The sequence below is a fragment of the Muntiacus reevesi genome, chromosome 6 (genome assembly GCF_963930625.1).
Source record: "Muntiacus reevesi chromosome 6, mMunRee1.1, whole genome shotgun sequence".
NCBI classification, from domain to species: Eukaryota; Metazoa; Chordata; class Mammalia; order Artiodactyla; family Cervidae; genus Muntiacus; species Muntiacus reevesi.
The window spans coordinates 18691193-18717469 of record NC_089254.1 but is presented as its reverse complement, the minus strand read 5'-3'; the positions used below and the strand labels follow the sequence as shown (position 1 = coordinate 18717469).

Here is a 26277-nt window from a genome sequence, read left to right as displayed (position 1 = left end):
TGAAGATAAAGAGAAAATTCTCAGAGCTCCCAGAGGAAAAGCCACATGATATATACATGTGAATAAAGATAACAAAGGATTGAAATCTCATCAGAGACAATTAAGCAATGTTTCTGCTGGGGAAGAAAAAAAGTCACCTTCGACCTTGGGAATTGAGTGAGTGCCTTCAGGTCTCAGTTTTCTGCCTTCCCCAGAATAACATCCTAATTTACTTTGGCGGGACAGCTAAAGAATCTGAGGGGCCTCCACCCTTTCTTTAGTTTCAGAGGCCTTTATCTCGCATAGTCAAAACCCAGAGTCCTGCGGAAAGGACCAGCTTTTCTTCTCATATCTATGGTTTCTCAGGTTTATTTGGTGCCAGCTGATCACTGTGAGTCTTTACAAAATGAACATGGCTGTCCAGCTTAAATCCTGCTGAGCTAATTGGCAAACTCCTCTAACCTGAGGATAGAGCTGAGAAATACCACAGCCAGGAGGGTTCTTTGATGAATTCATCAAGACTGGAGACAGAAATCATCTTGACAGAACACAAGAACCAAGCAAAATACATATGAGGCAGGATCCCGAGTTTTGGATCCTCTGCTAACTATCCTCTCAAGAGCCCTTTTCAGGTTGTATCCACCTGGTCCTTCATCAAGATGGAGTCAGAAGCTTAAAGCCTCTCTCCACCTCCATGTCTATAGTCTCTCCTTTCTTGGGCTGTAATGCTGACATTTTCTTTTTTCCTCCATGTTCAGGGGTTCCTTGAGCCAGGTTTGAAAGTGAAAGTGGCTCAGTTGTGTCCAACTCTTTGCGACCCCATGGACTATAGTCCATGGAATTCTCCAGGCCTGGGTACTGGAGTGGGTAGCGATTCTCTTCTCCAGAGGATCTTCCCAACCCAGAGTTCGAACCCAGGTCCTCCTGCATTGCAGGTGGATTCTTTACCATCTGAGCCACCAGGCTAGCCTTGTGTCAGGTTTAATGGCTTTTAAAACAAGTGGCTTTTCATGTAAACTTTGAATGATGTATAATGTTAAAAATCAAGACCATTCCATTTTTTTAAGCTATACTTGAAAACACTCAGAGATGCTTTGGGGGTTAATCAGGAGAAGGTCAGCAGAGTAAAAGAATTCCCACCCATATACCTGTACATTCATTGCTGCAGGTTCTCTCATTTTTGCTTTCAGATGAAAAAACTAATCTGAATTGAGAACAGGGAATTTGAAAATAATAGGAGAGATTAGGAGTAAAGTCCTTAAATTACAAAAAAGATTTATAGAAAGAGTAATAAGGTAAAAATATCATATGCAAAATACAGTTAAAATAAAAAATGAAAATGAGAAAGATAATAAGATTGTGATTATTACAATAGGCTGGAAGTCAAGAGAGAAATAAATATGAGGAAAATAAAGCTTAAAGAGTTAAAAATCTGTGAGGTAAAATATAAGGGAGAATCATTAATAATTAATAAAAATTCAGTTAAAATTGATTGATGATTTGAATGTGAAACTTAACACCATTAAATGCCAAGAAGAGAACATAAGGGGTAAGCTCCTGACATTGGCCTTGGCAATGATTTTTAGATCTGACACTAAAAGCAAATGGAATGAAAGCAAAAGTAAACAGTGATGTAGTGGAGCTACATCAAACTAACAAGCTTCTACTCAGCAAAGGAAGGCATCAGCAAAACAGAAAGGCAACCTGTGGAATGGGAGAAAATATTTGCAAAGCACATATGTGATAAGAGATTAATAACCAAAATATACAAACCAATCTGCTTTAGGGATCTCACACTTTCTCCCACAGTTTTACTCATTTTCCCTAAAATGATTTTGAGTTAGTCACTAAATCATGTCCGACTCTTTGAGACTCCGTGGACTGTAGCCCATCAGACTCCTCTGTCCATGGGGATTCTCCAGGCAAGAATACTGGAGTGGATTGCCATTTCCTTCTCCAAAATGATTTTATCAGCACACATAAGTGAGTCAAGGAGATCACCAGTATCAAAACTCCAGAAACATTTCCTAATGAGCTTTGAAATCTATAATGGCAGATGTTTTCAAATCTCCAGTATCATTTTCCAAGCAGTTTTATTTAAAAGAATATAGTATAAACTCAGGGAAAGTATTCAAACTCAGTTTACATGCTACCCTAAATTAAAATATGGACTTAGGCTTACAAGAATTTTATTCAGGAAGAAATACATCCCTGATAGTGAAAGGTTGTTGCTGAACGATAAGATGCCAGGATTCTTGGCCTCCGGAGGAGATGAATCCAATCCAGGGCCAGAGATGAGGCTGGATCACTCAGAGCTTTTGTGTAATAAAGTTTTATTAAAGTATAAAGGAGATAGAGAAAACTTCTGACACAGGCATCAGAAGGGGGCAAAAGAGTACCCCCTTTGCTAGTGTTAGCAATGGAGTTATATACTCTCCAATGAATCCAAAGAATGTCTGGAGGTTGTAAAGACCTCACCAGACCTACTCCCATAATTTACATTTTAAGATAACAGAGTTGGCCAGAAGGTCTAATCCAAAGATTGTCCTCAGGCAGGATACATCCTTGCAAAGACCAGACCTACTCCCATAGTTTATATTTTAAGATAACAGGATTAGCTGGAGGGTTTAATCCAAAGACTGGCCTCAGGCAGGATACATGATTGTTATATAGTCACTCACAATCTGAGTAAGTAGGTTGGGCCATTTGGCGGAACCAACTTGAAGATAGAGTCTGGGGTACATTAACATAGCTTAAGACAACATTTCCATAAGAAAAAGAAATGTATTGGTTACCTCAAGGTTTGAGAGTAGTTAGCTTCTGGTGAAACCAGGTGTCATGGCAACACAGCATTTTAAGAGAAACCTCCTTTTAAATTTGTATAGAGAAGGAACAATATCGCTGGTTTGTTTCCTCCTGCCGCTTAAGAGAGATAAAAATGCCTGGCACTTGCAGCCTCTTTCCTCCGTTTGGAGACCCCTGGCCTTCCTGCCTGTTACCCTCTCAATAGGAAAAAGTATACCCCTGAAGAAATAGTTCTTAATATTCTTATGGCCAAAGACAAGAGCAAGCAGTTCTTTACCAGAGTGTGCACATCTCTGTTCTAGAATATGAATGAAACTTTCCACAGAGATCTGACATCTTACGCTTAGCTTCAGTTCCAGTCCTGTGTAGCTGTTTCTCAAATGGGAGTCTGAGCATTACTTGCATCAGAATCAACTGAAGTGCTTGCTATAAATCCCTATTCTGAGCTTTTTCTTAGGTTTCAGTCCAAATGCGGTGCCCACAAATTTCTGAGCACAGCACCCAGAAGTCCACATCTTTAAAACAAGCCCTCTTCTCACTCCCGCCTTCCAGTAATTGTTGCACGTACTGAAAATTGGGAAGGCACTGTTGTAAGGCTAAGCATGGATCCTGAAAAACCATGATTCTACGCCCTAGGCCCAGAAATCACTAACTTTGCAGGTTCCAAAAAGTTCTAATGCTACATGATGACTTTTTCCAACAAGCGATGTTGTGACTCAGTCACTTTTGACCTTTTGTTTGGTATTTTAGAAACACATGCTAGAGTTTAATGCTAGAAACTTAAGTGCTATTTTTTTTTTCAAGAAGTCTTAGCATGGACTTCACGTATCTTACCATGAAGGGGCTGAACATTAGCAGCGCTCATGTTATAGCCTGATATAGCTCATGTTATAGCCTATAGGGGTAATCTAGACATCTTGGAAACTTTGTTTAAATGTCAAACGCAACAATTTCATCTAGACCTGCCAATTCAGCTGGCAGCTGCAGGAATGAGTGGATTAAATGGAGTGAAGCTTAACAGGGCAGGAGTAGACATAGAGAGAGGAGGAACTGGGATTCCTGTCAACTGGAATGTTGTATGGAGCACAGGACCCTGATCTTCTGAAATGCATTGTGAGAAAAAAAAAAAACCTCATCACAGTCTGAAAGGTAAAGAACAATGAGAAATGATGCAATGACAACCAAAAGTTCAGGATTAGTTGCTTGGGCCAAAATCTTTGGTGTCACTATTGATTTCTCCCTTTCTCACCATCAGTTCCTTGGGAAATTCTCCCAGCTCTACCGTCATTATTTATCTGACCACTTCATCTCCACTATCAGCCCTGGTCTGAAACACTGTCTTCTTTTGCCTTTATTGATAGAATGGCATACTAACAGGTGTCACCATGTCCCTTGTCCCCCCACAAGCCATTCTTGGTACAGCAGCAAAGCAGTCATTTAAGATTGTAGTCAGGCTGTGTCCCTCCTCCACTCAAAGCCGTGCCTCTGCTGAGGTTCCCTCCAAGTAAAATCCATCCCCTTGCCCTGCCCCTTGTCTCTGACCCCACTTCCCATGCCTCTATCTCCTGCTCCTTTTTCTCTGGTTCTTTGAGCCTCCTCTGCAGTTCCCGGACCACACACCTTCTGCCAGGAATGTTCTTCCCCCAGACAAGTGCTTGGCTAACTCCATCCTTTCCCTCAGCCTTGTCTCAAATGTCTCTTTCTCGAAGAGGCTAGATGTGATTGCCCTACTTTAAATTGCCCACCTCTCCCCATCACACTCCCAAATCCCTTCCTCTGCTCTTTGTTCTTTCTTTGTGGCTCTTTTTGCCTTATACCATGCTATGCCAGTTAGTAGTTGATTAAGCTTCTTATTACTTTTAGGTTTCTCCACTCCTTCAGTGAAAATTCCCACTGCAAGAAAGCTGGCACCTTTATCTGTTTTGTTCTCTGCTAAATACTGAGCATCCTATTTCCCAATATGTGCCTGGTACATAGTAGGTGTTGAGTCAACATTTGCTGAGTGACTTACTTAAGAAAATATTCACAAACACTGGCCCTGACAAAGTGTCAGGGCAAATGTAGGAATAATTACAAAAGGATTAAGTGGAGAAAATTAATTAGAAGAAGAATCAGATCTGAGATCTGCAGAAATAACTAGGTGGGTCAGAAAATCTGAGCAGGCATGAATCCAATAGACTCATTATGACAATAGCTTATTTGTAGGTGGTAAGTAGTTTTGAGGTTACAGGTCATGGCTGCCCACAAATCATGCTTTTGGCCTTTGACTCAACATTCCAAGTTTTATTTTTAATAATGACATTATAAGCCAAGACATTACAAGGAAAAGCCATAAAACTTCTCTAAGCTTTTTGACAGGTACATCCTCTGTCTATGCAGTGATCAGGAAGTGAGAGTTTGCACTTGGAATTCTATGAACAGAGGTTTTGAGAAAAGAATGAAAATTTTCAGGAAAAACAGAAAATCTCATACTGGAAGTATATATTCACCTGTTTGCTTCTGAATAAGGTGTAGCTGGGCTTCCTTAGTGACTCAGACGGTAAAGAATCTGCCTGCAATGTAGGAAACCCCAGGTTTGATCCCTGGGTTGGGAAGATCCCCTGGAGAAAGGAATGGCTGCCCACTCCAGTATTCTTGCCTGGAGAAGCCCACAGCCTGGCGGGTTACAGTCCATGGGGCCACAAAGAGTCAGACACAGCTGAGCGACTAACACTTTCACAAAGTATAGTCAGAGAGTAACAGTGGCAGCAACTTGCTATGGAGAAACTTGAGTTAGTGTAAGTTTAGCATAGATTTGTTTTATTTCTCCAGAAGCACAGGGAAAAGTTGATCAAATATGCCAGTGAATGTGTCTATGCTTAAGTCATTATCCCAAGTTATTTTTTTCTCTTCAATATCCCATTAAGCTTGGTATTATTTACTGAGCTGTGCCCTCCCCAAATTCATTTGTTAAAGCTGTAACCCTGTGTGACTTTTCTTGGAGATAAGTTCTTTAAAGAAGTAATTTTGGTTAAATGAGATCAAAAGGGTGGGGCCCTAATCCAATAGGACTGGCATCCTGAGAAGAAGAGGAAGACACCAGTGATAAGCACACAGAGAAAAGATTGTGTGAGGACAGTGAGACAGCAACCAGAAGAGAGGCCTCACAGACCTGCCTGCACCCCTGTCTGGGACTTGCAGTCTCCAGAACTGTGAGCAAATATACTTCTGTTGTTCTAGACGCCACCTCTGTGGTATCTCGTTATGGCAGCCCTTGCAGACTATCACCCTTGGTCATCAGAACAATTATATTTGGAGGAGCTCAGCTCTGTGGAGCTGGTTGCAGCCTTCTTTGATTGGATATTCTGACTTTTTAATAGCTGTTTTTGAAACAATAGTTGCAGTTCTTTGAAATTCTAACTGCTAAAGTTCTCTGTCATTATACTGTGGATAACAATACAGGCTCCAAACATCTCCTTATTTTAATTTACAATATTTGTTAATGTTTTCTAGGTTAGGGGCATTGTAAATAGGAATTTGAGTCAATAATACTGTGGAAGATTTTAGTGTAACTTTTATATAGGTTATTCTACAACAGGTCCCGTTTAATAAAAAAAGGTGGGGGGAGAAAAAAACCTTCGGTATCTGCAGTTACAACAGATGGTACATCCCCATGGTTAGGAGAGTGATGTCCTCATCACGCTGTTGATAAAGTTTGTGAAATTTAAATCCTAACATGATTGGCATTGCTATGAAGATATATATTTTGAACAATCCCATGTATTTTTAAATGTCCTTGTTTTGTAGGAATAAGGGTCACCAAGAGAAATTATCTAACATATGTTTGTTCCTATAAATACTTAACAGTGTTTTATTTGAGTCAAGACACAAGGATAGTTGTTCTCTAGGCAATATGGCATTGTGAGCATAGGCATATGGATCTCTCTCTGTAGTTCCCTAAATTGACCACTCGGAGTCCATAAATAGAGAACAACCTGCATCAGCCCTTGAAACCAGGGGAGAGCTCATTCAGAGGCTAGACGCCTAAAGCAGTTTCTGTTTGCTAAGATGATAATGATGTAGGATTGAAGGAACAGAGGCACCAGGGCAAAGGAACAACCCCTGTGAGATGGAGTAAAATTCCTGAGAGAAGTAGGAAGGGACCTGGCAGTCCTCTCCCTGACACCAACAGAGCTGAGTGAAGGCTGGAGGCAAAAACAGTAATAAGCCCATCACTTGGTGCCCTGCTTACCCTGCGGCAGGCAGCAGCGCTCAAACCGCACCAGCTGGAGGGTGGGTGGAGACCCTTATAGAAGGAAAGGTGGCTTTCTTACAGGTCTGCCCAGTCTGTCCCGTTGACAGCGCCAATGGTGTTCATGGACTGGCTCTCTTCACCACCATCAGTCTCCTCAACACCCATAATTGAAAAGTTAAAGCTAGAATATATAGCTGAGAAGAGAAGAAAGAAAAATGCTCTCTTCTTATTTTAATCTGGACCTAAGGATTCTTTAAAAGGAATATTTGAGAACAACCTTATCTAAATATATGAAATGTATTCAGTGCACCTTTTACTTGACTATTAAAACCAAGATAGAGTGAGTCTAGAGGAGCTTCCCTGGTGATTCAGTAGTAAAGAATCTACCTGCCAGTTCAGGAGATGTGGGTTTGATCCCTGGGTCAGGAAGATCCCCTGAAGAAGAGAAATGGCAACCCTCTTTAGTATTTTTTCCTGGGAAATCCCATGGACAGAGGAGCCTGGTGGGCTACTGTCCATGGGGTCGCAAAAGAATCAGACATGACTGAGCAACTAAACAGCAACAATAACAGAGCAAACCTAGACTTTAACCCCCAAAGATTAAACAGATAAATTAGATAAATGTAAATATACCACAATTTCAAACACAGGGACCATTCAAACAGTTTTGTTCTGATATTGTCTAATATAAGGAATAAAAATTGGATAATGTTTTGTGACCTCAGTCAAATGTTTTGATTTGATTCAAGAGGTTATCCAAGCAGCAAACACAAACAAGCACAAAGAGGAGGCGAATGGTCAAACAGGATGGGCTGGGGATGAAAATTGTGGTTATCAGTTCATAGTTCACTTCAGTTCAGTCGTTCAGTCGTGTCCGACTCTTTGCGACCCCATGAACTGCAGCATGCCAGACCTCCCTGTCCATCACCAACTCCCGGAGCCCACCCAAACCCATGTCCATTGAGTCAGTGGTGCCATCCAACCATCAGTTCATAAGCTTCATAGATGCAGTAATAGGTCCATCAGACACTGAAAATATTAATTATGTTGTAGAAAATGAACTCAAGACATGTGTGCTTCGTAAATAAATGTCTTGTGTTAATTTAAGAAATGATTAATCCAAAACAGTAGCTCTATAATGAATTAATCATAGCCAGAAAGGACTGGCAGTGAGCTTCAAAGTACATTAAATACTGAGAGATAATTCTCAACCATCATTTTAAATATGGTTGGAGAATTGATTAAAGTATAAGTACATTATCTTAAAAACAATGCCTTCTATTATTAAAAAGAAAATAGGTTTCATGCCCTCATTAACTAGTAGTCTGTGAAAGATACAAGAAATTTTCTGTGATAAAGTTTAGTACAAGAACATCTTCAAAAAGCTTTAAGCAATCACTGATACGAGTAGAATTTGATTAATTTTCAGAATAAAGACTTTATTTGCTTGACATAAGTTCTTTATTCTGCCTCTAGCTGACATGTAAGTGGGTGTTGAGTAAACCATCAGTAGAACCTTCATGGAATTAAAACTACTTTGGTTAAATAGATCCTAAATTACTAACACATACTTATAATAAGAAAAACAAATCATTATTGCCACTGCCATTGACCCTCTAGCATCCTTGTGCAAAAGGTTCCCAGTACAATGGCAGAGCTTTGTACAGAGTTGGCATCTAATACATATTTTAACACATTGAACAAAATAAGGACAAAGGAAAGGAAAGCCATTTGTAACTGATTTTATTTGTAGATCTTTGGAATCTCATTATCAAGCACCTTTGTATTTAATAATGGTGTTTGGTCAGTTCCTACACAGAAACCAACATTTAAACCCAAGAGAATTTCCTTGTAATTGTGAATTTGCAATCAAATAAGCTTGTTTGAAGAAACAGTGCTGTTTCAATAAAAAGATAAGATTTTCAGGGAAGGCAATGGATAATAAATACAGTATCAGGAGACTTTACGTAAAATGCTTAGCCATTTTCCTAAATGGATGAATGAATTATTAAACCTATTGCATTTTTCTCAACCTTTGAACCTTAATATATCTTTTGAATCACTCAGAGGAGGCATATCATTGTACATACAGGTTTGAAGTATGCTGGGTGTGAAATCTATTATTTAAAATGTTTTGATAGTCAAAATATAAATTTTCATGATAAAAAGTTTAAAATACACATTTGGTACATTTTTAGGCATTAGAACAAAACTTACTTAGCTTTAAAAATTTAGTATTAAAAATAGATGAGAATCTAAAATGTTTCTTATTAAAATACTGAGGACTCATTGCCAGATGAATATCACTCCCAATTTCTTTGGTCACCCCCACAGCAGTAACTAAATATACTGTTTAAAAAATATATTATGTCTTCTAGTCAAGTCACACTTCATATTATAGACTTCCAGGAGTTTGGGGTGAACAATTGGGAAAGAACATGGCTTCGACTAATTGTCATATCATAGTATGTAGCAAAATGGGTAAGGGCATGGTTGCTAAAGTCAGATACCAGCTGCCACTGATTAACTGTGTGACCTTAAGCAAGTTACTTAATCTCTGTGTGCCTCAGTTTCCTCATCTTCAAACTCAGGGTTACTACAGTTGCACCTGCTTCATGAAATTGCTGTGACGATTAAAAGAATTTATTTTAGTGAATTCAATGTAAGTATTTACTATTATTTACTATTATTATTATCATCAGTATAAGTACAGAACATCCCATGTTAATAGTAATTTATTAATAATTGGATAGCCAGTTCTTGATACCTTGTAGAATGAAAATTTAGTTTCATTCCCAACTGATGTTTGAAAGTCACATTAATTTTCACTTGTTGGCCACAAAGGCTGATGTTGGATTATCTTGGTAGACTCATTTACTGTTATGACTTCCCTGGTACCTCAGATGGTAAAGAATCCACCTGCAATGCAGGGGAACCGTTTTCAGTCTTTGGGTTGGGAACATCCCCTGAAGAAGGGAATGGCTACCCACTCCAGTATTCTTGCCTGGAGAATTCCATGGACAGAGGAGCCTGGTGGGCTACAGGAATCACGAAGAGTTGGACGTGACTGAGTGACTCACTTTCACTGTTATGACATATATACATAATATTAATAGTCCCCATTAACTGTATTTTAACACATTATGACCTATTCAGATGTATTCGCCTGTGTATGTGTGTGTGTGCACTGAACCTTCCTCACTCATCCTTCCACGATCACGTGGGGTAGTACTTAGAAGTACAAGCTGAAGATCCTGGAGCCAGACTGCCCGAATGTGGATCTAGCTACTGTTTCCTAGCTATATGACTTTGGGAAAGTTCCTTAACTTTTCCATACTCAGTTTCCCCATTTGGGAATAATTATCCGCCGCCACCACCCCAAAGGGAGATAACTGAAACACCTGTCCCATGGGGTTTTGTGAAAATTATATGACTCAATATTTGTTAAGTACTTGGGAGTCATAACATTGCCTAGCACATTGTAAATGCCAGTAAGCATTTGTTATTAAATAACTCACATGCACTTCATCCACAGGTGGGACTCCTATTCTAAATTTGATGTTTGACATTCCTTGCTTTTTCTTATATATTTTATATGTCCACGCTTTTCAGTCAAAGAACACCAGGAACACACTTGTGTTTGAACAAGTTGGATTAATTACTTTTTGCAGCAAGGGTGCACTGACCCCTGGACAAAACCGTGGGCGTCTCAGTAGGAGTGTCAGAAAGCACTTATATTAGCATTTGGGCTTCAGTTAAGCAGTTATTTTAAGGGAGTTTAAGTAAGTGGACTTTGCTATGGATTGAATGCTATAAGGTGGCAAGTGTGATTCTATAACCAGATTTATCTTAATAAACCTTACTGGGAAGTGGCAAAGACCAGAGGGAGTCTTAAACTGTAATAGATAAAGAGCAAACCTCACTCTTAATTATTTGGGAGATGGGAATAGTTGATATTTTGGTGGTTCCTATGGTGACCTCGTTTTCACTTAGACAATGAAGTAGTCTTATTTTTTGTCTTACTCCAGGAGAGCCTAGCTGAAAAGACCAAGCCAGTTTGTAGACAATGGTGGCCACTCCCTCTTTTCAGACACATATTTATCCCCAAACATGATGATAATGCTTGCTTTTTAAAACTATATAAATAGTGTCATTTCGTATATATTCTTCTTTGATTTGCTTTCTTCACTCTGATACATTTGTGCGTTTCATCTTAGTGGTGATTGTACTATAGTTTTATTTGCACCTCTGTATAGCATTGTATTGACACAGTAGTATTGACACCATAATTTAAAATCCATTCCCTTTTTGTTGGACACCTGAGTGTTATTCCTAGATATTTTCAGTTATAAACAATGCTGCAATGACAATTCTTGTAAATATTTCCTGGGGTAAATGATGTCTGATGACTTTTTCCAAGGTATATACCTGGGAGTAAGCCTGTCTTCAAACATTTGAGGATATTCCAAGTTATTTTCCAAAATGTTGAAAACAACCTTGTTTTCTAGAAGCGGTGTTTAACTGTTCTGGCTGCTTCGCATCTTCTTCAGCACTTGTTTTGTCAAACATATAAGTTTTTGGATAAACTAGTAGATATAAAATGTCATTTCTGATTTTATTTTTCTATTAACTCTCATGCCTTTGACTTTTAGTGATCTGTTCTCTTGTATTCATTTCTTCCATCTTATATTCTCTTTGTCCCATTTTTTTCTGTTTCTTTGTTTCTTCTTTCTTGCCTTCCTTTAAATTTATTGTAACAGTTTTGTTATTGTTGTTGCTTCCCTTGGTTTAGAGGCTATACATTCTTATCCTATTTATATAAAGAGATTACCTTAAAATATTAAGGTCCAGACCCAAATGAATATAATCTATAATTGATATGCTAACCTTGCCAAGGGCCGTAAACTATCTTACCTCTGAGTACCTTTCACCAGCTTATGCATTATATAGTCTTGTATTTTAGTTCTATATTGCTATTTGTAACTGTCTATATTAGATTTCTAAAACTACTATAACAAATTACCACAAACTGAATGTTTTATCTTCTAGTTCTGTAGGTCAGAAGTCTGACATGGGTCTCACTTGGCTAAAATCAGGGCTTTGGTAGAGCCATATTCCTTTCTAGAGGCTCTAATGAAACATTTGTTTCCATGCTCATTCGGGTTGTTGGCAGAATTCAGTTTTTTGCAGTTGAAGAACCAAGATCTCTGTTTCCTTGTTAGTTGTTAATTGGAGACTGTCCCCAGCTTCTAGAAACGATATTCTTTGGCCTTTACCCCTTTCCTCCAAAGCCAGAAATGGCAAATCCGCTCATGCTTTGAATCTCCCTTCTTCCTTATTCCATCTCTCCTTTCTAACCAGCTGGGAAAGGTTCTCTGCTTTTCAGGACTCATGTGGTTGGATTAGGTTGATTTAGATAATTCAGGATATTTTCCTTATCTCTGGGCTTGAACCCTGAATCATATCTGTAAAGTCCTTTTTCCCATTAAGATAATGTATTCACAGATTCCAAGGATTAAGGCATGTGATCTTTAGGAGACCACTGTTCTGCCTACCACACTCCCTGTTTAAACATCAATTATGCTTTTACAGTCCGTGTTTGCTCTTACTCACGTTTAATCTTTTCCTTGGTCACTGGTCCATCTGCCATGGAGTCCCTGCTTTTCTGTTCACTTCCCTTTGTGTGAGAAATAAATCCTTTAGAAATGTCCTTAACGATGGCCTGTTATAGTTAAACTCGAGTGTTCTGACTGAAAATGCCTTTTCCTTTGTCCCTGGTAATTAAAGAACTCTAGATACGCAGGTTCTATGACCTGGGATCAGTAATGCCCCAGGGGAAAGGCCAGCTTTAGGATTCTGATACCATAAGGGATTTGTGCTCTGGATCTGGGGGATCACTTGAGGATTTTCCTTTCTTGTGATCCCAGTTATAAAGTTGAAAAGTTTTATTTTTAAAATAACATATAGGCTTCTGCTTCCAGGAAGATAGAAAAGATGTAATTTTTCCTAATTCTCTCACTAGATTAAAAAAAAAAAATCCTGTAGTAAACAGACCATAAGATGACTCTGAAAGATGGAGAATGAGGCAAACAAGCTAGAGATTTTAAAACTTAAGAAATGACAAATGCTGAGTTCCCTTGGTTTATCTTTTCCTCCCATGTCTCAGACTTGGAGTGAGAGAAAACCACCCAGAAATGCCAGTGGGAGCAGATTTTGAAAGACTCTAATTGATACCTATTCAGGCAATGTTAGACTTTGCTTTCAACCCCATATGAAAATTAAAATGTATTCTCTATCTATAAAAAATTAAACATGTATGAAGGAGAGACACTGGTTGGTAGAGTGGATTAAAAAATATGACCCAACCAAACACATTCAACAAGAAACCTCAAATATAGCAATATCCCAGGTTGAGAGTAAATAATGAAAAACAATAAATCATTAAAATATTATTCAAAGAAAAGCAGGAATGGGGTATATTACTATCAGACAAATTAGGTGTCAAAGCAAAGAAAATTACCAGAAAACTACTGTAACTCTCTGAATATGGAACAGGAAACTTCTAGCCAGACAGTAGTAAAAGAAGGAACAAAGAGCAAGATAGTAGGACCAAAAGAAAACTGCAGACCAAAATCCCTCATAAATACGGATATAGAAACCCATAGCAAAATATTAGCAAATAGAGTTCAGTTATATATTCTAGGAATTGAAGACTAGGACCAAGTACAGTTTACTCAGGGGTACACGGCCAGTTCAGTATTGGAAAAGTCAGTTCATATAATCCACCATACTAACAGGCTAATGAGCAAAAGATCATATGATAATACCAGTCAGTGGAGAAAAAGCACTGAGCAAAATTCACCACCCATTCATCATAAAAACTCTCAGAAAAATAGGACTAGAGAGAAACATCCTCAACTTGGTAAAGATCATGTACAAAAACCTATCGCCAATGTTATACTTAATGGCGGAAGACTGAATTTTTTCCCTGTAAGGTTATGAACAAAGTGGATGCAGGCAGTCTTTGTAGCTACATCACTCTGCTCTCTCTCTACATTGTGGCAGTTCCTTTTTATCTGTGTGTCATCACATGGCCTTCTCATAAGGACACCTTAAGACTTGCCTGAGTCCAGTAGGACCTCATTAGCTGATTATTGCAGTGACCCTATATCCAAATAAGGTCATGTTCTGAGCTTCTAGAAGACACGAATTTGAGGCAGGGTGGAGAGCAGAATACTATTCAACCCAGTACATGCACTCTAGCTGTATCAATATCAATATTCTGGTTGTGGTATTATACTATAGTTTTGTGAGATCTAGTGGGAGAAACTGGGTAAAGGATATGTAGGATCTCTGTGAAATTAAAATTTCATATGAATCTCTAGTTATCTCAGAATAAGACATTTCATTTTAAAAAAATTACATATTCACTATTCTTAGGGATTATACAGAGAGTATATTTTCACAATACTTATCAGCCTCATTACTAGAAACAAATGATTAAGTTTATCTCCTGTAATGAATTTTTGTTTATTGTTATACTCTATACAAATGCAAAATGTTTCAGACCTACAAAAAATTGCTTTATTAAGTCCAGAAAATAAAATTATTTTATGATCTTGTGAGCATATAGAGTACATATAATTAAAAACCCTTTAAGTCATATGAGAACAATAAAATATCTCCTTTATTTTCAAGAGGTCAACAATAAGACTTAAAAAAATCTAATGTATACTTCTCTGGACCTTATGCTAGAAGAGCAATTTCTTAATAATTTCTAATGAAATTTTATAAGAATGATGACTGGGCCATGCTAAAAAATTTAGTTCCCCATGTTTGAGAATAAGGGATCAGCAATAAATATTATATTATATAATACAAAACGGTAGGAATTATATCTCACAGATTAAACTAGCACCTAATAAGATCTTCTGTGTCTGTTCTTTACTTCGTTATTGAATCACACAGATTACAGATAAATCTTGGGCCATTGGAAAAAATTTAAAAAAGACAGCTTTTGAAGAGTTCAGCTCATACCTGTGATTTACATTAATCAGCATATACTGTTTAAAGGCATAGAGTTGACTCTGCTGAACCCATACTCTCACTCCCCAAGCCTCCTCTTACTTTCCCTGATGGTTTCATCCTGGTTACCTCCACCAGTCAATCTGTATCCTGGTCATGAGGCTTGAAGTGGTAGCCCCAATTTGCCACCTGTTTGTAAGCCAGGGAAGGTCTAAGACAGAACCCAATCAGTCAGATCAACAATTGTGTGATTCATATTTGTAAAACTGGCTGAATACATTTATTTACAGTATCTTTTTTTAAATAAAAACACTGAAAATGCAAAAAAAAAAAAAAAAATCACCATATACCAGATAAGAAAATCTACAGTGAAAATCACCAAAGGAATAGAATCATTTACAAATACATATTCTCCCCCTGTGTTTATTTGATTAATGACAGATATATAGAAAGTTATCTGTGAAATTGAGGCTTTTATCAACTGAAAAAATTGCACAGTGTGAAAGTTGTGAGTTAAGTTTTGTTTGGGGCAAAAGGAGGACTATAACCCAGGAGACAGCATTTTAGATAGCTCTGAGAAACCTCCAAAGAGGTAGGGGAGAAGGTCAGTGTATATATATGTCATTTTGATGAAGGGAGTACGTGCAATCAGGCATACATTTTTTGCAGAAGGTTGCTGCTAATCATAAGGAGCAGATGTCACTATAAAGGATTTTAGTGTTTTTCTAGATATGAGGAAATGCAAGAAGTGGGCTCATAAAATCTTCTGAAAATATCTATCTGAAAGCCTGCCCCGTTAGTTTTACCCAGAGCACAGAGTGCCCCCTTCTGGGTCTCCACACTGAACCCCTTTCAGGGTGTGTTGAAGGTCAGCTGTCACTGCAGCTTGTGTTTAATCCTTGAAGAGGCAGACGGCAAGTGCCAGTTTTTAGTTGGCTCTGTTTTTCAAGAGCTGTATTATCTCTGTGTTGAGTTGGCCAGCTTAGCAGAAGACTGTTAAGAATATTTTGCTTCAAGCAATACTTCGTTAAGCCTTTATTCATCATATTTCTTTCTTAATAGTTAAAGAATTGTGACTGATTATTCTTTGTTTACTCAAAATACACAGAGTTAAAATTAAACACTAGAAAAATGGCCAGGAATTAATGTTTTTATCTGTTTCCTTAATTAAAAAAAAAAAAACAAAAACCTTGTTTCCTCCTAAAGTTTTCAACTTTCTATATAAAATAAATTTCTTCAGGCTGTAATAGTTCTCACAATTGTATACTTTCCAATTCTAATTTCCAAAACGGTATAATAACAGTGAACCATAAAGTTACGTTCAGTTCACTGAAAGTAAAACTCAGAGACTTTTCAGATAAGTATACATATAACCACTATTAAATCTGCCTGCAATGCAGGAGGCCAGGATTCAATCCCTGAGTCAGGAAGATCCCCTGGAGAAGGGAATGGCCATCCACTCCGGTATACTTGCCTGGAAAATCCTGCAGACAGAGGAGCCTGGTGGGCTACAGTCCATGGGGTCACAAAGAGTCAGACATGATTGAGCGACTGACACTTTCACTGAAATATTCCACAAATGAAAGAATTACTTACGTTAGCTTGAAGTTATAGGAGTTTTTCCTGTGTATTATAGAATTACGTTAGTCAAGGTTCTCTGGAGAAACAGAACCAATAGGTTGTATATAGGTACATTATAGGAATACCCTCCCAGAATCCTGGGAAGAAGCCCACTGGTGTACTTTCTGGTTTCTGAGAACCAGACATTCTGATGTCCAAGAACAGAAGATAGATATCCCAGATAAGGAAGAGAAAAAATGGACCTTCCTTCACTTTTTTGTTCTATTCAGGCCTCAGTGGATTGAATGCTGCCTCACCCACAGTGGTGAGGAAAGTCTACTTTAGTAGACTTTAGTCTACTGATTCAGATGCCAGTGAGGCAGTGACCTCACAGACCTCACAGACACACCCAGAAACAGTGCTTCACCATCCCTTAGCCCAGGCAAGTTGCCACATGAAATCAACCATCCCAAGACTCTTAGACCTGTAAGAATATTAAAAGCAAGTCATTTTATGTGAGATACGTATTATTGATGTCTTTTTTTTTTTTAATATTCAAACAAATGAAGCATTTATTTCTGTATTTTCTGTCATTACTGTGCCAAGTACTTTCACTGTTGGAAAGCAATCCAGTTCATCATTTTTGGCTTTGGCTAATGTTAGGATACAAATTAGTAGCAATTCTGATAAACTCAAGTGAGAATGCTCATGGTGCTCATGTTGAGCAAGTTAGGGATGCCCAGTCATTTATTTCCACTTCATTGTGTATGGGAGGGGAGGAGGGGAGGGCTGTTACTGAGAAGGGAGGGAAATAAGTACTTCTTGGAGGAAAATTCTGTAGAATATTTTTCAGAACTGAAAACTGTGGCAGAAAGAGGAGTTAATATACTAACCTTTAAGATTGTGTGTGTTTCTGTGTGTAGAAAGTTGAGGGATATGCAAGTACCTACAGTTTGCTTTCCTGTTTAAATAAACTACAAGTAGATATATTGAGTATTTTTATTTAAAAGTTGGGATATTATGGTTTAAAATATTTTATTTTCTCTATGATCATCTATATGCAATCCCATGTAATTGGAATTTCATAGTCCTTTACATTGGCTTCCCTGCTTGCTCAGCTGGTAAAGAATTTGCCTGCAATGCAGAAGACCTGAGTTCAATCCCTCGGCTGGGAAGATTCCCTGGAGAAGAGAATGGCTACCCACTCCAGTATTCTGGCCTGGAGAAGTCCATGGACTGTATTGTCCATGGGGTCGCAAAGAGTTGGACACTACTGAGTGATTTTCACTTCACTTTTACATAAAGAACGTAACAGTTAGATCTCTTATTATGGCAGGCTTTTTGTGCTACGTGGATGGGCTTTTCAGAGTATCAGCCTATAACAGAAGCTGCTGCTGCTGCTAAGTCGCCTCAGTCGTGTCCTATTCTGTGCAACCCCATAGACGGCAGCCCACCAGGCTCCCCCTTCCCTGGGATTCTCCAGGCAAGAACACTGGAGTGGGTTGCCATTTCCTTCTCCAATGCATGAAAGTGAAAAGTGAAAGTGAAGTCATTCAGTTGTGTCCGACTCTTAGTGACCCTATGGACTGCAGCCTACCAGGCTCCTCCGCCCATGGGATTTTCCAGGCAAGAATACTGGAGTGGGGTGCCATTGCCTTCTCCGATAACAGAAGATAGCTGTCATTAAAGGAAATATGTGTCTAAGACATTTACTTCTTTAAATTTTTATGACACTAGTAAACTTGATTCTCTTCTGATGTCTTTATAGCTTCAAGTATCTTTCTTACTTAGTCTTTTTAACCAGAACTATGGAACATTTGACATTAACTGTCAAATGTATGTGTTGTACAAAATAGCCAAATTGCAGTCATCAAAGGAAGAAAGAAGCATGGGCTAGCCGTATTTATCCACAGTTCATTGATCAACTCATGAACACACAGGGACAATTATAAATGAGTCCGCTTAGCAACTCTTGAGCTTTGGATCACATACTCAGATGGTGTACTCTTGAAAGTTCTGGAAAGTACCTGGTGAGTTATGCAGTTGGAGATAAAGATGCCCCATTTGGCCCTTCATCATATCCACCAGGTACCTTTCTGTGGGCCAAAAGGGAACGGAGACTATTGTGCCACAAGGCGCTCAGTGGAGATTTTCCGTAGACATTTATTTCCCCTCCTACTCTGTTCAGTCCTCTAAAGTAAATTCTACATTTTTAGAATCTGACTATAAAGCTTTAGAAATAAAATTAGCCTTAAGTATTGTTTTATTGGCTAGGAATATTAGACTCAGCATTATTAATTGCATGGCTAATTGGTGGTGAAGCTGGAGATTAAACAATTTTAGGACTTCTAGCCCAGTTTCCTTTGACTACACTACATTGCTTCCTCTTCCCCCTTCTCCTTCTCCTTTTATTCTCAGATGGAGCTGAGGAGCATTGCAGTAATGTCTTGGTGACACTTCTCTAAGCATTTTTCCTTCTTCATACACATAGAAGAATCATATTATGGACCAGTACTATGTTTAATTCTTAAGGGATCTTTCTTTGTCTCCAAACAGCCTCAAAACCAGTGGACTTGAAGTCATGCACTGGCCCTGTCCCTAACACGACACAGCTGTGCCACATTCCCTGTCCTATTGAGTGTGAGGTTTCACCTTGGACAGCTTGGGGACCTTGCACTTATGAAAACTGTAATGACCAGCAAGGCAAAAAAGGTATGTAATACTAAAATGGCATACTTGAAACTCCCATCAATGGAGTCAAACCATGAATTATTAGCAAACGCTGCTGCGTGTTCCTGTGATCATTTGTTGACAGTATTTTCTAGAATGGCTAAAGAGTATTGATCACAAAAGAAGTATAAACCCACACAGGTGATGATACCAGAAGATAAAAATTTTCATTGCCTGACCCATAGCTAGTACCTAATAAATAGAAATCCTTATTATTTTAAGATAAACAAATAATGACTATTACTTTTATGATGTAAATGTTACATCTGAAAGAAGTAGAATAAATGCAGTTGTTTCCCATGTGGCAGGCACGGTAGAGTGATTTTCACATGATCTAGTAATTGAAAACACTTTTCTGTTTTGTTTCAAAGGACAGCTTTCTAGTGATTCTAGTATGTTCACTTAGTAATAGATAGACTTACTAATTTTGTCATACAATGTCAGACAAGGCAACACTTAGATGCTATTAAAGCACAGAGCAGGTCTTTGAATACTCCTCATTAGAACCCAGATGGATTATATCCCTAATTCAGATTTCTGGGGAGTCTAAAATCAACTAAGGCTCAAAGAGACAATTTCCTGAGATTATCCAACTTCTCAGAGGTTCCTTTTCAAGTTTAACCACATAAGCCTGTTGAGGAATTCAAAGTAATACCACTTTTGTCTGGTCATGAATATTTCTGAATAGCTTAAGATTTTATGGTATCTTTGGAGATTTTATTGTCTTTGAACATTTTATAGCTACAGACTTTTCAAATTAACCAAAAGCAAAATCTCCTCTCTTTTTTTCTCTCTCTCCAGCTCTTTTCTTGTTTTATTTTTACTATAGTAAGCTAACACCAGAAGTCCCTCTTTGGCCATTTGTTCATTCATTTATTCATTTAATAAATTATTAATAAGCTCCTATTAAACTAGCATTTGGGGATACACTAGTGAATAAAGCACATATGAATTTTACCCTTGACCCTCATCCTGCTTTCACTTAGGGTTTCATTCAGCCTTCTGAATATTCAACCCATGATGGTAACAAAGAATATTTTCCTTCCCCAACAATTCAGGTTTCAAACTGAGGAAGCGGCGCATCACCAGTGAGCCCACTGGGGGCTGGGGAGGCAGTGGGAACTGCCCTCACTTACTGGAAGCCATTCCCTGTGAGGAGCCGTCCTGCTATGACTGGAAGGCAGTGGGGCTCGGGGACTGTGAACCAGACAATGGCAAGGATTGCGGTCCAGGCACGCAAGTCCAAGAGGTTGTGTGCATCAACAGTGATGGTAAGAAAGATTACCTACCCTCCTTTGATTTTATGGTTGTCTGTTTGACCCTGGAGAAATACTTCTTATGTTAAAATATGTCTTCTCGCATCATAGCTGGTTCTGTTTACAAGCAAACACAGAAACAGCTGCCCCTTCCGTCCTTCCTTTTTTCCTTCCTCTTTCTTCTCTATCTCTCTTTCATTCTTTCTGATGGTGGCCGTGGAGAGGGTCTTTAAACAATCACAGGGTATTTTCTACTTTGAAAACAAGTAACATGCAATAAGAAGTCATCATCAAGACAAGGTGTAAAATTGACAAATTAAAAAATAACAATGAAAGGGAACATTTTTCTAAGATTTTTTAATTTGCCATAGAAAGCGATATGTAAATAAAGAAGGGTTGTTAGCTTTGGCTGACTTGATTTCAGCAGCCTTCATCTCCCCCTGACCCTGTGTCTTAGTAATGATTACCAAGCCGTGAGACCTGCTGAAGCCTAGAGTTCCTCCTGAATCAACCTTCTGAACTCTAGGACTCTCCCTTCCAGGAATGTCATAGAGCCCCCCCAGGTGGGGATTTTCCACAAAGTTCTCTTCTTGAACCATAGGAACTACCCTGGACTTTTACAACTGATTTTTGTTTGATAAAATATACTGTCTTGTTCTTAGCCTTGACTGAAGATTTTTGCATCCTTTCCAAGCATGATGCTACTGTTTCAGGGAGATTCCCCCTGACTTTTTAGCAATCCCTGAATTACACTTAGGAAACACAGAGGTCCCCCAGACGCGGTGTAAACCTGGCTAAAATTGTCTCTAAGGTTCCCTCCGACTCTGGAATCCTATGAGTCTGCACATCAGAGCAGCGTGAGCACCACGCCCCGGGGCCCCTGTGACGGCTGCTGCTGTTCACAGCAGACGCGGAGACACTCTGGTGCCCCCGCAGGGCCACTGGAGCATCTGGTAACCGTCGCGATTCCTTCTATCCTGTTTTCCTCCAGCAAACAGAATCTTTTCCTCCTGTGACTCAATCACTGCTCAGTAGAGAAAGATACTCTCTGGGGTCAGAGCCTGACAAACCCTGCCAGTGCTGAGAAATGAGCCTTGCAGCTTTGAAACGAGCAGTGTTGTCGGTCTGGTGTCTCAGGTGGTCGTGCAGGACCGCATCAGGCAAAATCTGAACCAGCAGTGGAGGCTGGGAGGGGAATGTGAAGCAGGGGATTCAAGCTCCAGATACTTAACAGTGAATGTTGCTCTTTTCTCTGTAGATACAATTAGTTATGATACATCCTCTCTTTAGCTTGTACCCAGTTCTCCTCTAAAGGGAAAGAAAAGAGGATTAACATCTAGGAGAAAGGACGCAAATGGAACGCATCCCGTTGTGTTTATATACCCACTTCAAATCCTAATTTGAATTAAATGACACTACATTACCATGTGAGTTGCTGGAAAAGCAGTAAGGGTCATATTTATTTTAGCATCATTAGTAACTCCTCTAATGATCCTGCTTCTTGATTCCTTTTCTTCAATTTAAATAATTTTTCTTAACCTCCTAGAGACCTAGGGAGAAACTGGGATCCCAAGTATTATTAAAAGTATATTTGTGTGGGCAAGGATGAAAATAGCTCTAAGATGAAAAGTTAACTGTGCATGGAACTTCTGGCTAAATGTTATAAAATGAAAAATCAGATCTTACATATTGCAGTGGTCTTCCTGGACGTTTGTACAAATTGAATACATTTGAAATGTACTAAAGGAGCTGACTATTTTTAAAACATTAGTGATTAATTTTGTCAGGTAAAAAGTATTTTATAGGACAATCACTTCCTAAATTTTCTTATGGAACGCTGAGACAAGCAGACAAATGAGTTAGCTATGTCTAGTTACATTGAAAAGTAATAAATGTCATAATCTTAAACACAAGTTGATAACTCAGTATACATAAGCAGATTTCACTTTGTCCACCAAACAAAGACAATGAATTTTAAAAGGTAAGAAATGTGTTATTGAAATTCAGTTTGTTATTATTGTTCTTTCTCAGGACATCTCTGTCATTGTGTTTTACTCCCTGACATATATTAGTTGTAGTGCAGCTCAATACTTTAGCTGGCTCAACTACAGAAATGTATAAAATCCAGAGAATCTTTTATTATAAATCCTAGAGCTGTTCAAATTTATATATACCTGAAACATAATTGCACTGCTAGAATCAGCACAGAAGCTGGGGACCTGTGAGTACTATAGGAGCATTATCATGTGGTCATCTGGTAAAGTGTTTAGCAGCTGCACCGAATGTCATTTTGTAATTAAATTGAGCCCGGGGAATTAAAGTTGATTAGTTGTACAGACTGTACCTCTAGGCCTGTCTGTGGCTATAGATTTTGTTTTATAATTAAGTTACAGCTCAACTAGAGAAATGAACAATTAGGGCCTGTGAATCTGACAAATAAATTTAAAAAAAAAATCTTTTTTCTCCCACCTTCCTCACAAATTTCACAACTTTGTTAATGATCACAAAGTGTCCAAGGTCTCTTTTGTTCTGAATTATTCTTTACCAGGCTTTTGAGATCATTAGGATTTGCTGCTTGCTGTTATTGTTCATTTTCCCAGTTGACTTCTAAGGAGCAGGGTTGGGGAAGAGTTGGAAGAACCCCCAAGAGAAGTTTTGTGTAGATTCTCTGACAGACAGAAGGGTGTAACAAAAATGAGAGACAAAGGAGAACTCAGGCAGGCAATTAGCCTCTCCAGAAAGCGAGGGATGTCTTAGGTGCAGCAGAAAAAAATATTACTCATAATTAAAAGAGCTTCAGAAAAGCAGTGCCAGATCTCTGAGCCCAAATGCAGGAACTCTGCACCAAAGGTCTGGTGTGATGGGCAGGGGGCACGTGGGGTCCTCAAGGATGCTGAACCTGTGAGCAAACCCAGAATCTGCCTTCTTCCAGGTTTTGCAGGATTTGTTTGTGTTTTATTTAAAGGTGTAAATTGATGAGGCAAGTGTGCTTTGTTTCCCAAATTGGTTCGTTAGAGACGGAAGGAAAGCAAGAGTCTATAGTCTTACTGATTATGTAAGGATACTGTAAGTCAATGTTGTTTCCATATAAGATGATATAAAACCATGCTATCTGTAAAAAATGATACTGTCCATATTTCATTATCATGTGTTCTATTCCAGGAATCTGAATACTGATACCTTTCTGTATAAATTTCAAAACTACTATTTCTCTGGAGTTTCTATGCTGCCTTTCTCATTTTTATTCACATGAGTAAAAGTTAACATCTAACCAGTGACACTGACATGCATGAGTCACATTCGTACTTGACAAAGATTTTTTTGAAACCATAAAATAATATTTTTATAGAAGTAAATCAATACAATCCCTAATTACACAGCTGCTAATATTAATAGTACGGTAGTAAGAGCAGTGTCCAGCCATGACCTGCTAGTGTATTATACTGTTCTTAAAGCTCAATTCCTTCCTCTTCTATTAGGTAAAGTGTGTCAAAATTCAATTAACTGGGAATGTCATGATTATATAGGTGACCTTAAATTATTGCAATTCATTGGTTAAGAGTAACTGACTTACTCTAAATGTCATTAACAACAAATGTTTAACCTACACCTGAACCCTGATTGTAGCACACCATTGTGTCATGGCATGGTGGTTAAAAACTGTTAGATTTCTAAGAATGCCAACAGATTTTTCATGTACAAATAAAAAAAAATGTATACATAATTTTAGGGCTTTCCAGGTGGCTCAGTGGTAGAGAATCTGCCTGCCAGTGCAGGAGACACAAGTGACGCAGGTTCAGTCCCTGAGTCAGGAAGATCCCCTTGATTAGGAAACGGCAACCCATTCTAGTATTCTTGCCTGGAAAATCCCAGGGACAAAGGAGCCTGGCAGGCTATGGTCCATTGCAAAGAGTCACACATGGCTGAGTGACTGAGCATACAATAAATAACATTAGATGTTTTAAGTCATCTATAGATAGATATGAGATATATGTACATATGTGTATTTTCATTATATGCAAGTATTTTTTCAAATCACCCTGTAAGATGCTCGATCTGCTTTGGCAAAGGGTATCCTGGAGCCCCCAATATCAAAATCTCCTTAAGTGTTCTATAAAACCAGATTCCTGTCTTATCTACACACTCACTTAATTACAATATATGAGGCAAGTCCCAGAAGGCTGCATTTTTATGGAGATTTCTGGATAATTCTGATGCATGCACAATGAAGTTTGTGAACCGCTATACTAAAATGAGAAATGGATTGTTTTGGTGGAACCTAGAACTGACTCTGTTATCCAAAGACTCCCAGCACCAAAGCAAACTGGCTGGATTTGGGTGATGCTGAAGAAGACATAAGGTTGAGACCACTAAGAGAGTAGTACTGAAGCAGGTCTTTAAAGTAAATTTTTCTGCCTGTTTTGGGAACCATTTCTGTATATCGGCAGAAGTTCCAAAAGAACAGAGTGTGAAAGATGGTTGAAGATGACTCTAATATCCAAAGCACTAACTTGTCATATGACTTCTTAGTCTTTCTTAATTTTTACCACCAATTTCTTCCTCTGCCTCATGGAATGAGATATGTGTCCACATATGAGTAGAAAGAAGGAGAGACTTGAATACTCTTTCTTTCCCAAGCAGTTCATGTTGTACTTCTTTTTTCCCAGGTATTCAGTATTAAGAGAAATGTAAAACCTGGTGTCTGAGGTAAATCAGGAATAAGCACCTAAAAAGTATGGAAAATTTTTGTCTCTGGAAAACAGGACCCAGTATGTGGAGAAACGGGGCAAGCCTGTTCTATTTTAAGCCTTGTAGTATATACCATGTATATACAATTTGCAAATCATGTAGATGCTGAATTAATTTGTCCAAATATATATTTATTAGAGAACCACAGTTTGGAGGGGGATAGAGGTATGTGGAAAAGAGTATAAGAGATAAGGAGGAAATCATCCCAGGAATAGAGATTACAAAGCTGCTAGCTGAAACTACTATTTGGTCTGATTGAGAATATTCATGAGCTGCCCTGGAGACATAGACCATGTCAAGGATTGGGATGCCCACAGTTGATAAGGATGTGCTCTCAGGGAAAGCCAGTCAAATGGGGAATGAAGAAGCAAAATAATGAAAGAGGAGTGTGTCTTGGGCACCGAAGACCACCCCCAGGTTCTTTAATTAAGGAGAGGAACTTATAGAACTCAGTATGTGATTTATTTTGTCAAAAGGACACAAAGCAAAATCAGCAGGAGAAAAAAGACACATGAGGCAAAGTCTGGAGAAAAGCAGGCGCAAGCTTCTGAGAGTCCTCCCCCAACAAAGTCACAGAGGACGTGCGTCATTTTTCCATGAGTGAATTGGGACATGTGTGAAGTGTTGTCTCCCAGGAAAGCTCATCTGAGCCCAGGAGTCCAGTTTGCATTGACTCGGCCATGCAGTCACCTTCTGTTTGTGTGCTGTGCCCAGCTCTGTCCGACTCTGCTGCCCCAAGGTCTAGCACACCAGACTCATCTGTCCTTGTGATCTCCCAGACAAAAATACTGGAATGGGTTGCCATTTCCTCCTCCCAAGGGATCTTCCTGACCCAGGGATCAAACCCCGTCTCCTGCATCGGCAGGTGGATTCTTTATCACTGAGCCACCAGACGAAGCCTCACCCTCTAAGTAGCACGTACCAAAATTGCAGGCTCCC

General features: G+C 38.8%; 1 protein-coding gene across 1 annotated transcript in view; it reads left to right on the top strand.

Annotated features, from left to right (window-relative positions):
* Nucleotides 1-26277, top strand: part of THSD7A (thrombospondin type 1 domain containing 7A) — a 444687-nt gene that overhangs the window by 259308 nt on the left and 159102 nt on the right. Inside the window, exons 5-6 of the mRNA XM_065939654.1 lie at nucleotides 19160-19315; nucleotides 20392-20604. Of these exons, the coding sequence (XP_065795726.1) occupies nucleotides 19160-19315; nucleotides 20392-20604 (369 nt within the window). The remainder of the gene's footprint in view (nucleotides 1-19159; nucleotides 19316-20391; nucleotides 20605-26277) is intronic.